The sequence below is a fragment of the Macadamia integrifolia genome, unplaced genomic scaffold, assembly GCF_013358625.1.
Source record: "Macadamia integrifolia cultivar HAES 741 unplaced genomic scaffold, SCU_Mint_v3 scaffold1680, whole genome shotgun sequence".
Lineage (NCBI taxonomy): Eukaryota > Viridiplantae > Streptophyta > Magnoliopsida > Proteales > Proteaceae > Macadamia > Macadamia integrifolia.
Genome location: NW_024868306.1, coordinates 11398 through 28874, shown reverse-complemented (window position 1 = coordinate 28874; position 17477 = coordinate 11398). Strand labels below are relative to the sequence as shown.

General features: G+C 38.9%; 1 protein-coding gene across 3 annotated transcripts in view; it reads right to left on the bottom strand.

Annotated features, from left to right (window-relative positions):
- The window catches only part of LOC122064538 (AP-4 complex subunit epsilon-like), a 28185-nt gene extending 15295 nt beyond the window's left edge, over positions 1-12890 (bottom strand). Inside the window, exons 1-5 of one of the 3 annotated variants that reach the window (XM_042628257.1) lie at positions 12749-12890; positions 11920-12609; positions 9404-9589; positions 6082-6297; positions 5843-5956 (exon numbers count right to left, since the gene is read on the bottom strand). In XM_042628257.1, coding sequence (XP_042484191.1) covers positions 5843-5956; positions 6082-6297; positions 9404-9589; positions 11920-12486 — 1083 coding nt within the window. In that variant the 5' untranslated portion in view covers positions 12487-12609; positions 12749-12890. Of the gene's footprint in view, positions 1-5842; positions 5957-6081; positions 6298-9403; positions 9590-11919 lie in introns of all 3 variants that reach the window. The other 2 variants (XM_042628256.1, XM_042628258.1) reach the window with 2 other exon arrangements.
- Between the last annotated feature and the right edge of the window lie 4587 nt (positions 12891-17477).

Below are 17477 nucleotides of genomic sequence, written 5' to 3'. Positions count from 1 at the left end.
ATCCCCACAGCCATATTCTTGATGTCTCATGTCTGCCTGATGCAGCATTGAAGACTTACTCTAGGAGGAAGAAGTCTATCGGCTAGGCTGGAAAAGGGCTCCAAGCAGCCCACAATTTTGTAATTGGGGGGTGAGTTGCTTTGTTTTGTTTTATTTTGTTTTCGTAGTAGTTCAGTTCATTAGTTGAACCAGCCAAAGGTTCAATTTAAGTTGTTAGTCTGTCTTTCTTAGAAGTCAAGTCTTAAAGCTTGTTTCCTTTTCTGTTTTTTAGAAACTTAAGTAGTAGGCTGTCAACTAGGAGGTTTCCTAATTGGGAACTTTCCAATTTGTTATGATGTAATATAGACCCTCCCCCCCCCCCCCTAATTATCACCATAAATAAAGCATGAAGACTCCTCTAAGGCTTCACGATTTACACAAACACTTTGCTGCTGCTGCTGCTGCTTCTCTGCTGAGAAACTACTATGTCTGATCACATTGAAGTGCTGGTGTCTGATCCAGCGACTCTTTGCAGTGTGAAGCCCAGAAGGATCTTCTCTCTCTACTATTGTCTTCTTCTTCTCAAGTTATACAAGTTATTATTGATGCTCCAATCATCACAGGTACTTGAATCAACTTCTTCTTCACCGTTCTGTTCAGAAATTGCAGATTTACTTGGTGGTGAAGGGCCAGTAGGGGAAGGGAAAGAATCCATGAGAGAACTAAGAGCTGCAAGGGAGAGAGAGAGGAGTCGCACAAAAGAAAATGAGGGGGGGAAGAGAATTGCACTCACAGCCTGCAGGCTCACAAACACACAAACTCAATTCATTCCATCTTCAACCTGATTTATTCATGGATTACAAGCCAATTTAAAGGAGAAAAAACAACTTGGATTTATGCCAAGTAGATCCACGACCGAGGCTATCTACCTACCGAGGAGGCTCATGGAAAGTTATAGAGCTCACAAGAATGATCTCCACATGGTCTTTATTGACCTAGAAAAAGCATATGACAGAGATCCTAGGGATTTAATCCGGCATGTCCTAGTAGAGAGAGAGGTGTTTAGTACTTATGCGGATATGATTAAGGACATGTATGAGGGCATGGAGACTAGTGTTCAGCATTATATGATTTATCTTCGTTATCCTTCTTATCCTCTTTTTATTTTTTTTTTATCCTTATTACGATTTGGCTTCCCAGAGCTTCAGGTGGGCTTGGCTCAGCTCATCCATTGCTGTGGATTCTGTTTCAGTAAAAGATTCTATTCATAAGGAGTGAGGATGATTTGCGTTCTTTCAATACAATAATAGTAGTTCCCTCTCCCCTTCATCTCATTCGATCTCTTGGTTGATCTGGTCCTTCCATGAGGAAAAGGCTCGCAATGCCTTGATTCTTTTAGTGAAAATGTGAGCCGAGGCTCCGCTAGACCCAGAAGAACTACTGAAATTTCAATGAATTATTTCGGTTTCGAGCTGGCTCGAAAAAAAAAAGTGTGCGCACCACATATGTTAAAAAAGTTTCAACCGAAAATTCAGTCGAAATGCCAAAATAATTGATATATCTCAGTCGTTTCGGCAAAATGTTACAAACCATTATGATATATACCTCATTTCGATTGAGATTTTGATTGTTACAAATTTCAATAGAAAATTTAATCATCACTCATTTCAATCGAAATTCCGATTGTTATTGTGTTTCGACGGAAACCTCTAGGGAGCCTGCAAATTCGCTTTTCTAGACATATACATAAAGGGGTAGTACAACGCATCTACATCCATCAGTTGTACTGATTTAAGTTTCTATGATTACAATTTTTTATATGGTTGTACAATTAAATGGTTTTCCTTTCTTCATTCTTAACATGTGTGACAAATCCAAGACCTGTAACCGGTAATAGCAAGAGAGAAGAAAAACTGCAAGAGACTAACAGCTGACTCTAGCCTCCCCCTCCATCATTATATATCTTGAAGTTCCAGATACAAGAGAGCATGGACTCCTTACTCTTTGTGATAGACTACAGACTAGGTTACTACAACATACAGTAGTAACCTAGGGTCTAAAGCCAAACTACCATTTTTTGTGGGTTTTTTCGATCTAATGGTTTAAATATGTGTAATTATGCTTAAATAGGCTTTCCCTGAAGTTTCAGGGCAAAATTCAATTGTTTGACCACCTAAACACACATTTTGATTTTTTGGCAGAAATGTGCAATATTTTCAACAAAATTTTGCCATTTCGCAAATTTGGTTTCAACCAATGAAACCCTGGTTGAAATCAAATTTTTGAACCTTGATAAGAGGCAGAGGATATGACTGGAAGGAATTCAATCAATCCATGAAATAAAATAAATAAATGAGGAATGCCATTAAAGATAGTATTGATGTCTTCAAGCACATTGTTCCTTGAGGCTATTCAGAGAAGACAAGGTGAATCCAAACATGGCAAAAGGGAAAACCTGCCAAGATGCCTCAAGGCCCTCAACAAGACTATGATATCTCATTCATTTTAGCTTCAATGGTGGCTCTTAAGCTCCCAGAATGGGGAGTTAAAAACAAATTCCCACCTGAATTCCAAATGAAAGATGTAGATTAATAAGCGAAAGCTCCATTGTAAGGCTGAAAGGGTATAGAAGTTGTTGTAGAGAAATTTTTCAAGGAGGTACTTTACATTTGCCTTTTGAGGAGGCTCAGCATTGACCATGGTTAAGCCTATGCGGTTCCAAAACGGCTGCAAGTTCATAGTTGTCAAGGCATCCTGGCGCCTTGGTCACCTAGATGCCATGACAACTATGGTTGCAAGGGCTGTCAGCTCTCTAGAGTCTAAAGCCTCCAGGTTTCAGTTTTGAGGTCCTTTGATGGGCCCAATTAAAGTCATATCATCTGTTAAAGATCATCAGGAGATCGTGACAGTCAAACGAGAGATGCGCCGGATCTTTGCTCCATTAAAGCTTTTGATCGTGGATGTTGATCGAGTGGTGCTGATCCTCTCCTATAAAACTCGTGGATGAGTTTTTATCAACATTGGGAGAGTGGATGCAGAATTATGGCCGAACTGGGTTGACCCTTCTAGCATTCTCGACCGAGATGAACTGGGTCTAAATTGGATTTTTGGGTTCAGTAGGATATTTTAGGATCTATTTAGGAAAGGTAGAGTTAATTTACTTAGGAAGAAATGTGATCTTTTATTTTTAGGTAGTTGTTAGACAAGTAAGGAGTTACCAATTTGAAATTTTTTTTTTTTTTCTAATTTATTAGTTTAGGATTTAGGAGATTTTATTTGATTTCAGTTTTATATTTTAACAAGGAAATTTTAATTTGAATTTTCTTATAAATAGGTTTGTAACCCCATTCATTGGGCTATGTTTTGAGAATGGATTGAATGAACTGTTTTGGTGCCAGGTAGGTGCAAAACTCTCTCTCTCTCTCTCTCTCTCTCTCTCTCTCTCTCTCTCTCTCTCTCTCTCTCTCTCTCTCCTTCTTCGTTCCCTACTATTTTCTGTACCGTTACCTGTACCCTGTTTCTGGGCGACAGTTGCTGTCCTAATCAGGTGAATCGATCTCCCTCACTTCTGATCGATTGGAGCTGAAACTTCTAGGGTTTGTTTATCATTCTTGGGCGATCCAAAGTCTTGGTTATTGGTCATCAATCACTCCTCTCATGTGGATCTTCCAACCAGAGACCAATTCTGGTTTCTGTCCTACCGTGAGGTTGAAGTTCGGACATCAAATCCTCTCTCTTCCCTCACTGTTTTGGGTGATCCTTATCTGCATCCAAGAGGCATCTGACTTGGAACCTTGCCCTAAAATATGAGATCCAACAGAGCTCTAGGGGAAGTAGTTCTCTTCTTCGAAGCTGCAAATGGTTTCCACCTCTGGTTTGCACTAGAGGTAGGAGACGATAACCCTCAACTCATGATTCCCTTCCATTTTAATTTTGATTGCTCACTTTCCATATTGCCCCTCATTCCCTCATTATTTACTACTTATCCCTACCTTATAATTGCTTCCAAGACTACCCCTAGTTAACTCTGGTTTATTACAATATTGCCATTGATTCTTAAATTTGAGCTATTTAATATTCAGGGCCCAAAAGCGATCCAATTCTGGTTTTGGATACCGGACCCACATCATCCTTATTCTGGAAAGATATTTCAGAAAGTTTTGCGTGTGTAGTTTGGTGATAGACCCTTTATTATAGCACAGCCGTTACTTGTTTCTTTCAGTGTGTCTGGGCACTTGCAGGCTCTAGGATGATGGGTGATTAAATTTGCTTCTGTTTTATATCAGAGAGGAACAAAATTTAACTTACTGGGTCAGGTTCAGGTCAGGAATCCAGCACCAGTTAGCAAATATAACAAATAAAAAACAGAATATTCGCTTTCTGGACCACATTAAGACGTTACTAAAAACACCTTCCAAATAGAGAACCACTCACCAAACTTTAAACAAAATATTCCGTTCTCCTCTTCTTTTTCGTCAATTTAAAACATGGTGTATTCATTAACTCTTGGACTCATAACTAAAATCCCCCTACAAAGTACAAACTGATAGCCAGCAGATTCGTTTGAAGATATTAGTCCAATAGTCCCGTTACCAATGCACTAGAAGTCTAAAACCCAATTATCTTATATAAAAAATACTGAAATATAGAACTCAAACTCAATTCAACTCCCCCCCCAAACCAAAAAAAAAAAAAAAAGAAAAAGAAAAAACCTACCAATGTAACTAAAATCATCAATCCAAAATAGTACTGCAATTGACTACAGTCAAATCAAACCCAGAAGAACACACAAAATATTAAACCCACAAGCACGCCAGCTGCCTCGAATCCAAAAAAAAAAAATTTTTTGAAGTTTGGCTTGACCGCCGACCCAGAAAGGAGGGGGATTGCTATTCAACACAGCTAATACAACCCAACCCCATAGGCTCATACAACTGTTCTTACCCATTTCAATGTTACATGACTCATGAGTCATGATCTAAAGAAGCTCTTGCATGGACCCCAAAAGAAATCAGTTCTGAACTCTGCTTATAAATTCTTGTGCAGGATATGCCAAAGTTTCAAAAATCACAACCCCATCAACAAAAGTAATGAAGAACGTAGACCATGCATCAGGATGAATGGAAAAAAATTACATGGATCAGACTTTAAATAAAATAAATAGGAAATTGTTTAAAGGACCCCAAGGTCCACCGGGTTGAATAGCGACACTTGGATTTTGATTTTGCCTCTTTCTTGTAAAGCATCTGGAAGAGCAGTTACCCAATATCCAAATAATGTGGTAGTCCAATCACGTATGATTCTAGTCTTTTGAACCTTCGGGTAAATGAACCGGTGGTCCTCCTACCACTGCTTTAATATTTGCACTCTTCTAGGAAGGACAATCATACTACCGTCCTCCCCTGAGTTGTTGCTAACCCAGAGACAAAGAATAGAAAACAAACAAAAGCAATGTACAAAATTTAAAAAGCTGAATAAGTATCTTCCTAGAAGCCATACAGCTTCCTTCAGAAGTTCTACGCAACAGATGCAAACATGGAAGATATGTTTTTTTTTTTTTTTTTTAGGTGAATTTGCCGAAAAAAACATGAAAGATATTTTTTTTTAATAACAAAGATATGTTATTAAACTTGCCAAATGAAATTTCATATGGAACACCTACCAGAAGGCCTGAGCATCCGGTGAAACCATACATTATAGTCCAGAATGCAACACAAGCAGGAAAGTAGAATGTAATTATTTTTTTTTTTTTTGGGGGGGGGGGGGGAAGGGAAGCAATATGGCTACTACAATGGAGGAGTTCCAAGAAGCTACCTAGTCCCAAAAAAGACGTCAGATTAGTACAATTGAGTTAGTCTCTCACCTCTAAGCAGTCAATCACAGCAAGCTGGTGTTCCTCAGCAATCTCTGGGTTTATCTTTATAAGTCTACCAAGGGCATCAATGCCCATATACTTTAGATTATGACTATCACTCTGCTAAAGGTAGAAAAAGAAAACGTAATAAACATGGGTTACTAAATTGAAAAACAACTAACACAAACATACAAAATAATAATCTCTGATGTTTTCAGCAAACCAAGTGCAAATGGTAGGAAGCGAACCTTCAGAAATCGAGAAGTTGCTTCTGCAGCAGATTCTAGCAATTTGGGGCCACAATGTATTGAGGAAACACAACATATGCATTCATATAGAACAGCATTCCCTATGTTGCTTGATGGATCACACTTCTTAAATATGTCCCCCAGAACAGTATACATGTGTTCACTTGCTTGTTTGTCACCATTACCGAGCAATGCCAAAATTTTCAACAATCTGATCTGCAGAATTCAGAGTAGAGCCAATGAATGAAAAACTATGTAGGGTATGACGAAATTAACACCTGAAACATTTTATCGGTGCAGCACCTTGTCATGTTCCATAGAAGAAAGGAATCAATGTAACAGAAAGCTGCAGCAATAGACATTTATGGTTCTGGGAGGTTCAATAGGGCTATACAAAGGAATATGCATCTGAACTCTAAAACAGTGAATTTCTTGAATGGTAGCGTAGAATGGAAGAACCAAGCAGGAATAAGGATTCACTGAGTGATTGATTCAGATTATATCCATTTCCTATGTCATGATTTATAGAAAGTCTTGTTTGAATAAGATGTAAGGGTATTTTGGGAATAATTATTTGTGGGTGAGCTGCAACAGTTGAATTGCACCATTGCAATAACTTGGTCACAGGTTCAAACCTTGAAAACAGCCTCTCCTGCGAAGCAGGGGGTAAGGCTGTGACATTTGCCCCTCCCAGACCCTGCAGTAGTGGGAGCCTCATGCAATGGGTTGCTCTCTCATTTTGGGAATACTTATTTATGTGTATGGAATAAGAATTAGACTTATGTATGGGGTTAGTCTTGTAATTTCAATCTTTTATGGCAAGTATTAATAAGGGAGAAAGGCAGTAGTGAACAGACCAATCTTCCCTCTCTTTAACAATTATCCTCTTCTTCTCAACCTTTTCCCTCTTCTTCTTCCCTTCTATAATATCATAATATGTAACTATTGCAACTCTCCATCTTGGGTTTTGTTCTGTTCTATAGAACAGAAGTCGACTTGGTATCAGAGCATTCTACCCTACTCTGCCAGTTTTGAGAGTCGGTCAGCTTCCAAATTCCTACACTTCCGGTAAGGATCTCAGTCAAGGAAGTCAGACTCTAGCTGCTCAAAGCATGTAGGGAACAGCACTCTACAAAAATTGAAAGGGTAGAATGACGGTCTATGGGACCATTTGGAGCCTAACAGAGAGCACTGAGGCTATTCCTGAGTGTGCAGAGCACGTCATCTGAATAGAAAGTTCATAGGTAAGTCTTCAACTACAGAAGAGTTTTGGACATGGAACCTTTATGTTTTGGGTTACCCAGGGGAGCTTGTTTAATGCTCTAAGTCTCATTGGAAGAGACAATCTAGTGTGGGAGCTGTGCCCTCAAATCTGGGGAAGAGTTTTACCGTGGTGCCACTCCTCATTGGTTGCAGATTTTGTATTGTAGATTATGTAAGTGTTTCAGGTGACAGTTCAGGTGCTTTCAGGTAGCCCTAGAGGTATCTGAGTGCCTCAAATCTTAGTATGAAAAGTATTTTATGCACATCACTGAGGTACACACTGACGTACGTAGAAGCATCGCTCTCAATATTGAATCTACAAGGTTATGGTTGATCATCACCGTTGGTAATGTTGAGTTCAAACCCGGAGATATGGTCACGGTTCGAAAAACTCCTGAGAAGTTTACACCTGGCACCAATCACAAGTTGCATCCGCGAAAGATGGGTCCTTACAAAGTACTGAAGAAAATCAGTCCTAATGCATATGTGCTTGAGCTGCCACTAGGGATGACTATCAGTAGTACCTTCTACGTAGCAGATTTGACTCTTTACGTAGGTCATCATTCAGATGAAGGCGACACGGAGTATTCTCATTACACCTCCGACAGATGAGATTGAAGATGTCCCTGATGACAACTGCGTTATGGTGCATAACAGCAGCGACTATCACAAGTTTCTCATCAAATGGAAGGGATGACTTCAAGAAACTCAACTTAGACCTTTACAAGCAATACATGTCACTTTTACATTCATCGGGGACGAATGCTTTAAAGCCAGGGATAGTTGATGCAGGGAAGGAGTTGAAGAATTACTTCCGCAGGCAGAAAAGAGGACCAGCAGGCCTAGCGCTCAGCTAGGAAGCCCAGCCCAATTCGTGGGCTTATTTCATCCCATCTATGGGCTTATTAGTTTAGCTACTTGAGTTTTAAATTGAACTATTTAAGTTGATTTGGAAGTTTCCTAGTTAAACTATGATTTCTTTTATTTAGACTTCAAGAAGACTAGGATTTAACTTTCCCATCCAGAATAGGAATCGAGTAATTTGTTTCTATTTAAAACTTTGAAAGAGCCAAGGCTCCTCACACTGAATTGAATTGAAAGAAGGTTTTTCTATGAAACCTCTGAGGGAATTGTGAAGCCGATAGGAGAGAGAGAATCTGATCCTTGTGGACAGGAAGCCTGGGTTATATTTCATCTGTTCTTATGCTCTGTTTTGCTTAGTTCAGATCTTGAGTTTTTACAACTACCTTCAATCCAACCAACCGATTGTCCTCATATTTTGGGAATTAGATTATATTGCTGAAATAGAGGTTCGATCCATGTTCAGTTTTATTGGTCTGGTTGGATTAATTTGAGTTTTCTGATTTCTAGGTTTCGGTTTCAGATTTCATTGTTCTTCTAATTAGTTTTAATCTAACCATTAATTTGATTCCATCTTTTGAAGTACTTTTATTCCATCTATTTGACTGTTTCCTTTTGGCTCTCATCTGAGAGGGTTCAATTTTCCATTAAATAATTGGTTGATTATCTGAGTTGGGTTATCTTTGGATCTTGTCCGGAAGGTTAACCTATCTACCCCCCACTATCAGGTGAGAAGGAGCAGCCCTTAAGCCTCACTGCCTTGCACCTTGTATCATATCAAAGACGTGCAAGGTGCAAATAAAGCACATGCCTGAGATATGCAAGGTGCTCTATTTTAAAATAAAAATGTACAACAATTTATTGAATTACTCTATAGTCTATACTAAGCCCTATATAAACCTGGAGTTTTCTGTTTTCTCTCAGTTTCCAGTACCAGCAACTGGCAGCAAACACCTTGACGCAAGAGAAATGAGGCTGTGGGCCTGTGTCTTGTAGAGTTGGGGGGAAAAAGGCATCCTATCTTCTATCTCATGCAGTCCGCAACTGTAGATTGATTGTTTCGACAAAAGAAGTACTGTATTTATAACAAAAAAAATTCTGCCTTGTACAGAAACTAGCTAGAAATTGCTTCTAAATTCAACCAACAAACCACTGCAAAACCTCACTGACCAATACATAATCAACGTATAGTAATTACCTGAATGAATGGGGCTGGCATCTGATGGTAATCATAACTCTTCGGCAATCTGCGCTCTGCTACTTGCTTAAGAATACTTACAAAGCTGATAACTAAATCCTTGTAAGAATTTGCATCAGCTGCAATAAGATCAAAAAGCGGGCAAAGTGTTGAACCCATGACCCCAGGATCATTATCACAGAGCCTCTGAAACAAAGGCATTAAAATAAAATTAAAAAAAAAAGGGATATTAGCTATTCAATTGAGTTCAGAGAGCACTTGAGGGCATAAAACAGTCTTATTATTCTTTCTGCAATAATGAAATAAAAGTGAAAATGTGAAATATGAAGCTCCCTCAGATCAATGAAACAGCATCAAAAATCATTTAAGTAGCATAAAGATTTTCCACCAGAGACAATTCAAGTATAATTATCATGTGAAAATCAATGGGATATGATGGTCATAGGGACCGGCAGAATTCCACCTACTCATGCATACCATTGTCATTTTCATCAATGCGCAGTTGCAGTTCAATGCATTTCCAAGAAATCAAAGTTCAAGCATAATTACAAAACATGCAGCAATTAACTAAATAAACAAAATCAACGAAAAATCAAAAAATATAATGGTAAAAAAAAGTATCAGCCTATTTGCATCATCTCATTATTCCGTCAATCTAATAGTGATGATGATGATGATAAGAATTATAACAAAATAGAACAAGGAAGCAGATGGAAAGTGAGCCTGAAGTTTCAAAAAGATTAAAAGAATGAATTTCACTGCAATAGAATCCAGTGACATTTCAATAATTTTTTTAAACTCTGAACTCACTTTAAAGCACTTAAAACTACTTGTTTGAGATGTAGCTTGACTAGTGAATTGAGTGTGAGGGTACCTCATAGACCCACCTACATCCATCCAAATCAGCGACATGGTAAGTAATGACAGATACCAAATGCCACAAGGTCCAGTCACGCTAATCAACCCCCTCCCTTCATTTGAATAGAAATCTCTAGTTAGTGTACAGAAGGGCTTTGATTTGTGTACAGAAATTGGTAGTTAATTCTTAGAGAGTCTCAAGGTTGAGATGAAAATGACTGTCTCGAGGTTGAGAGAAAAATGACCAGTGGGAAGAGAAAGGGCAACTGCATCACCATCTTCATGAAACTTGGGAACCAAGAACCAAGAACCAAAAAAAAAATTAAAATAAAATAAAAAAATAAAAAGTTAACAACGTTGGTATCACAAATTACTCTGTCATCCAGACTAGCAAAAAAGTAGTGCATTGTTTGTGGAATAGCTGGAATATACTTTTCTCTCGTCCAAAATAGCCCACGAAAATAAATGTAGACTCACCTTGACTTAATAGCACATCATTTACATGGACCAAAGCAGTGTTTCCACAACATATGGACAGCAATCAAAAATATGCAAAGGTAGAGAGGCTTCTTTTTTATCATACTTCACATGGCCCTAACGATATTCCCAACTTTGGGACATAAAATCTCTACATGGAGATAGATGGGAAAATATCTTCCTTTGACCTACAAATCCCAAGCCCAAGCAAAGGAGGGGAGGATTTGTAGCAAACTACTTTCGCATTGATCCTTAACATCAAAGTAGCAAGGACAAAGAAAAGGTTTCTTGTCCCACACAGATAGAATGTGTCCAGCACATTGAACAGTTAGATAAGTTTTCTAGAAAAAGAAGGGTCACCGTTATTGGACACAGGCATGAGGGTGTCCAACACAGCGAAAATTTGGAAAGTTAAGTGTCCTCATCACATGGCTGATCACAGAAATAGCTGGGAAAGTATCTTCCCTTAGCCTTCACTGTCAATTTTTCTTTCAGTGAAATTCTTTCCTTAGCCTTCATAATCACTCTGTCATTTTCTTCCCCTCCATAATCACTCTGTCATTTTCTTCCCCCTCCCCTTTTTCCTTTTTTTTTCTCAAAAACTTCCCAGGGACATCTGGTATAATCGTTGACAACCACTTGAATATCAATCATCTCTACTTGAAGCTGATTTCTTTCTCCATGTAAGTATAAAACTGAAGGCCAAGTAACAAAACTATCAACTCAAGTTCTCCATTATTTTGGACATGAAATTTCTGGAATCTCAACAAGAATCAGTGTCAGCCCCCAAGCATGAAACATCTCTCTCAAAGATCCTACCAAAACTCGTGCAACTTAGTTTCAAAATGGAGATGATGACCAGATAAAACGTACATGACAGGGCTACCCTAATCACCTATCAAGCATCAATAAAACTGTGTCATCGGAAGCTCAGGATTTAACCCACAAACTCCCAGGTAGAAGACAAATTTATTGTCTTTTTTTTTAGTAGTTTAACAGTGTAATTTTTCCTTCATGCGTTGAATTTCTCTCTGCAACAACTTTAAGTCATCCGGATTCATACCAGACACCGTCGTCTTACACAAGTCATGGCCTTGATGCAAAATGTACCAAGTTACTAAATAAACCTCAATAATCTCAATTTCACATGGATGAGAAATTTTGTACATAAATATGCATACCTTCCTGAAATTGGACAGGAGATGAGCAACAGACGAAGGTGCTCGCTGATAAAACCGATGAAGAGCCATGATTGCCTTCTTCCTTACTGCCTCCTTGGGGTGCCCAAGAAGCTCAACCACCTGCGGAAGTACCGCAGGAATTGTCTCTTCATTGATTAGTTTGCACACCGCCGTCAATGCGGCACAAACTACTAGAAAATTATCCGATTTCAAATCCTTTTGAATGGTATTGACAATGAGAATAATTAGATCATGATCCTCATTGAGGAATAGCGTTACAGCCAAGTATCCAGTCCTCTTGAGCAGCAAAGAATCATCATGTGTCATCTTAACCGCATGGATGTAACCAAACGACGCATCATGCCCTAACATCTCAACATAGACGAGACGGATAATATACTCCTTCATCTTCCGCTTCGGGATGTCCGGCTCCGTAATTCGCCGCTTCAAAATCTCGATCTCGTTGATGACGATTCGATCCTCTTCGGCCTTAGATCGAGCTTCGCCAATCGACTTGACGAGATCCAAGAACTCCTTGGGTTGGCCCCAGCCGCCCTGGGAGCCCATGGCGAGCTCCCTACCGATAGTCTTCAACTGCTCCAGATTGACGAGTTTAGAAGTTCCAGAGCAGTAAAAAACGGCATGAAAAAGCTACAATTGCCACCGCCGGCTTGAATTGCAGAGCTCGATCTGCAATACCAAACCAACACACAATCGGTTCTATGAACGGATGAGATTTGGAGACAAAACTTAATTAAGATCGGAGAAAGAGATTATAAGCAGCGAGAGCGAGAGCGAGACCTGCGAGTGGACTGCAATGGTGGATTACCAGAGATTCACCATGGCAGTTCTTTGTTTGAGCATCAAAATATATTAAACACGTGGTGTGCTGCTTATGTTTCGATGATAGAAACAAGAACCTTTACGAGAGAGATCTGATTTATGTGGCTTGTTCAGAGTTTTAAAACTCGGCATCGGATGGGATAGGTCGAAAAAGGTCGGATCGGAATCATATCGGCCTTAACCGATACCATTTCGGTGAATCGTAGACCCATGGTTTGAGGAATCGGATGAGATAGGTATGAATCGGTCAGATCAGATTAGTATTAACCTTGACCGATACCATTTCGGTGAATCGGTACAGACAAGGGTAAAACTCAAAAAAAAAACCTTTTTTCATTGAACCCAGGGTATGTCTGTCCAATCAGGGCCAATCTAGATCAGGATCGAATCACAATCGGCCTTGATTGATCCTGAATCTTGATTCAGACTTCTCAAACCTTATGTGGGATAGATTTACCCATGTTATTTTTTTTTTCTAAGTCAATTTTTTTGACATTTTTACCCTTGTACAAGTGGATATGGATTGGTCAAGACTTGGGATTGTTCTCAACTGATATTGATTCAAACCAATTCAGACGATTTTAACCAATCTGAGTTTTAAAACTATGCTAGGGGATCCTTACCCACTAGGTTTAAGATCTGAAAATCTCTTGTACCCTATTTCAAACATTTTTATTGTGTACTTGTTTAAGTCTGCCACAATCCCGCAAAGTGATCTTAACAGCGTTTTTTTAGTTACTTTACTAATATACGTAGGGGTGTCAATTCCTAAACCGAACCGGTAAAACCGGCCGGACCGAACCGATAACAACCCGGACCGAACCGAACCGAAGCCTTATTGGTTCGGTTCGGTTTCAAGTATTGTAACCCCAAAACCAAACCGAACCGCACCGAAAACCGGATGAACCCGAAACCAAACCGAAACCGGCTCAAAACCCAGACCGAAACCGAAACCAAACCGGTAAGAAACCGAAACACTCCAAAATTCATTAAAAAAATTAAAATTTGAATAGTTTTGTATACATTTGTATGGAAAATCGAATTCAAACTACACCAAAAATCAAAACCAACCCGGTTACAAATCGATTTAAGAAATCGAAGTTCAACAATTCATCATTTGGTTGTTTCCCAATGGCTTCATACCGGTTTAAAAAACCGATCCAAACCGAAATGAACCTAATAAATCCAAACCGGTACCAACCCGAACCCAAACCGCACCGAAACCGACACCGGACCGAAACCGATAAATCCTTATTGGGTCGGTTTTGGTCACTTCCAAACTCACACCGAAACCGGTGGAACCGGACCGAAACCGCACCGACCCGGACCGTTGACACCCCTAAATATACGTTACTTTATTTGGATCCATAGGAATGATGTTCTTTTTAGCAAAACTAAATCAAACCCTTTTCCCATATTAAACCCTATCACTCATGGGTACTAAATTGCCCTCAATCCTTTAATCAACAGGAAACACCCCCAATAAGTGAACCCATGCTTACATGTATCCCATGTAATGCCCTTCCCACTAATGGTTTGTACTGTTATGAATAATCCCTGTCAAAATATTTCAGCCTGGGCTTATTGTACTATTGTCGATAGGAAATGTGTTTCATCTACTACTAACTATTTCATGACAAGAAAGGTTTCTGAAGCAATCATAAGGAGATTTTTATATGGATTGAAGCAAGCTCAAGCTGCAAATAGAAGTTTGGAGCAATTCTAAGGAACTCCTACTTCTTTACAAAAGTACCAAGACGTGCACTTTGAGTGTAATACCCTGTTTTTTGGATGTTTGCGACATCATCCCCAACACTAACTTTTGGCTCAAGCTTACTAACGAAGTGGTCCTTTCCATAGTTAGCAATTCGGCCGAATAATTCGCGAATTATTCGGCCGAACCGAATTTTAAAGAATTTTATCAAAAATTCGGACCGAATCCGAATTAAAAATAAAATTCTTTAAAATTCACGACTTTTTCCAAAATGAATATAAATCGCGAATAATTCGGACCGAATCCGAATTAAACCGAATTATTCGGTCCATTTAAACATTATTTTAAAAAAAAAACCAAAAATAAAAAATAAAAAAAATAAAAAAAACAATTTTAAAAAAAAAACCCTAATAAGATTTTTTGACCGCTTTTTTGACCGAATCCTTAAATTAATCGTCCGAATTATTCCGAATAATTCTCCGTCCGAATAATTCCCGAATCCGAATTTGCTAACTATGGTCCTTTCTCTTAAGTATGCAGCTTTTAAAACTATGAACAGTAAAACTCAGCAAACGTAAACTCTGTCCTCTTTAATGTTTCTCTTTTTATTTCTCATAACCTAAAAAACAAAAAACAAAAAAACAGTATGCTAGGGGTTTGCTGCTAAACTGTATGACCCATGGTGATGGCCCTTGGTTGGCACCATGGGTCAATAGGAACACATGTGGGCATCTAAACGGAGGAGAGTCATCATTTCACTACCCCCCATGTCAGAGGATGTAAAGTGATATTGTCGGGCAACTTTCTTTTTCCACTAATCAATATTGTGCCCATAATATTTAAATAATTGAGCCTCATAGGTCAAGCATTAGCATGTTTATATATGGACGACCGATTATCAAATCACAATCGAGCTTATGTTGATCGGGCTCTAAATGGAGCATGAAACCATATTACTTGATTGAATTTGTTGTAACTAAAACTTTTGTTGTTGTTGAAATGTGAGGTCTTAAGGATGAATAGAATTCGACAAAGGCATGGTGAGCCTTAGCTATTAAATTTATAATTATTTAGACTCAGCATGATTTACAAAAGTTCCAGATAGTGAAATGGTATATTTCACTAGGCATAATGATGCCTCCAAAGACCCCTAATTTAATTTCAAAATATTTATTACAAATATAAGGGAAAAAACTTTTTGATACTGTAAAAATGCAATTCCCTCTCACAACTTTTTTTTAATATTATTTTTTCTCTCTTACTCTAAAAATATAAGCCACATTTAAATGATGCCTTTTCAATGGTTCCAAAAAAAAAAAAAAAAAGAAGCAATGGTCACCTTCCATACCTTCACTCTTGCAACCCAAGGGACTTCATTAAATCATCAACTTATCTAGCCTAGGGTGGTCATACATCAGTTTTCTTTGGCTCTACTGAGACTCCTCCCTAACACAAATACTGCTTGATGATCCCTATCTAGTTGCCTTCACCTGCTACCTATTTCAATGGAATACCTTTGTAAAGATAGCTATTGATGTGATGTAGAAATTTCTTTACAACTGAGAGCGTAGAAATTCCACTCTACAAATATAAATAACATGTTTAGAACTTTAGATAGAATCTTACCACTATTGAGCCCTAGACACAAGTCAATGGAAAAATTGTAAAATCAAGGGCCTTGTTTGTGTACAATATTGAGCCATTCAAAATGCAACAATGTTGTGACAATATACACATCAAGAAGAAAAAGATTGAGGATTTCATTACTATCCTATGATTTGAATACATTTAAAAATACAAAAGGAGGAATGTTGCATCACTAAATACATAACATGATTTTCATTTTCATTAGTGACTTTAACCATAATAAATTGTAAGCAATGGAAATTTTCTTTTTGTGGGAGACTTTGCAAGTCAAATATTATAGTGGAAATAACAGGAAAATTAGTTATATTTGCACTTGGTGCAAGTTTTGGCTGATTTAGCCATTACTCTAGGTTAATATGTTTATTTTCTAGTGCGTATGCTGTCACACCCTGTTCTCACAGAACCGGGCCAGTGACCAGGTTAACACCAGTTAACCCAAACCTGCCAGGATCATCAGATACTGTATTCCACCACAACATACACACAACTAATATAAGCTCATCAGATCAGCGGAAGACTAAGTTTTACCTGTGAATAATCCCATAATACTTGATACCCGAATTGTGATACAATAATTATATACATGTGGGCCCGAAGGCATGATATTTACACAATAAAAGTACAATTCATATATCAAGTATGTAAAGGAAATCATCAAAATACTCAAAGTACACAGATCGGCTCGGCAACAAAGGCTAGAGCTCAGCTCGGCATCAAGGGTTGAGCCCAGCTCGGCATCACATAGAAGAGCTCAGCTCGGCCTCAGAAGTGGAGATCAGCACTGCCCCCAACGTGGAGCTCAGCTCGGCCTCAGAACTGCGGTCCCGCAGCACAGGTCTCGCACGAGCAGTCAGTTTCGTGCTCTAACTCCTCAGGGGTCCACCAGTCCTCTTCAGGAAACTCGACTGTGGGACCCACCCCAGGCTCCTCAGATGTATGACCTGCAAAATCATCTAAAAAGGGGTGTACACGTGGGATGAGCTCACTAGCTCAGTAAGTAGAAAGATTGACCACACAGCAGTCCACACATCACAACCACAATCATATGCACTACATGCCATGCTATACATTTTAAATCACATCCACCTAAGCAACATTACTAAGTCCTTGGTTTTAGTGCTACTACAGCCATAGTGCACGTATACTCCGGGTACAAGCCGCGAACTCCCTCCCGCGATACGCCCATAGGGTTGTCGGAGAAGGCCCACCATGAGTACTCAAAAAAGTAAAGACAATGTTGTCCACCGGCTCTCAACAGAAATGTAAATGACTGAAAATAAAGGTGCTGACTCCAGTAATTTAAAAGCAGTACGATTGGCCCTCTTGAATGTACCACCGGGGTTACCGGCTGTCC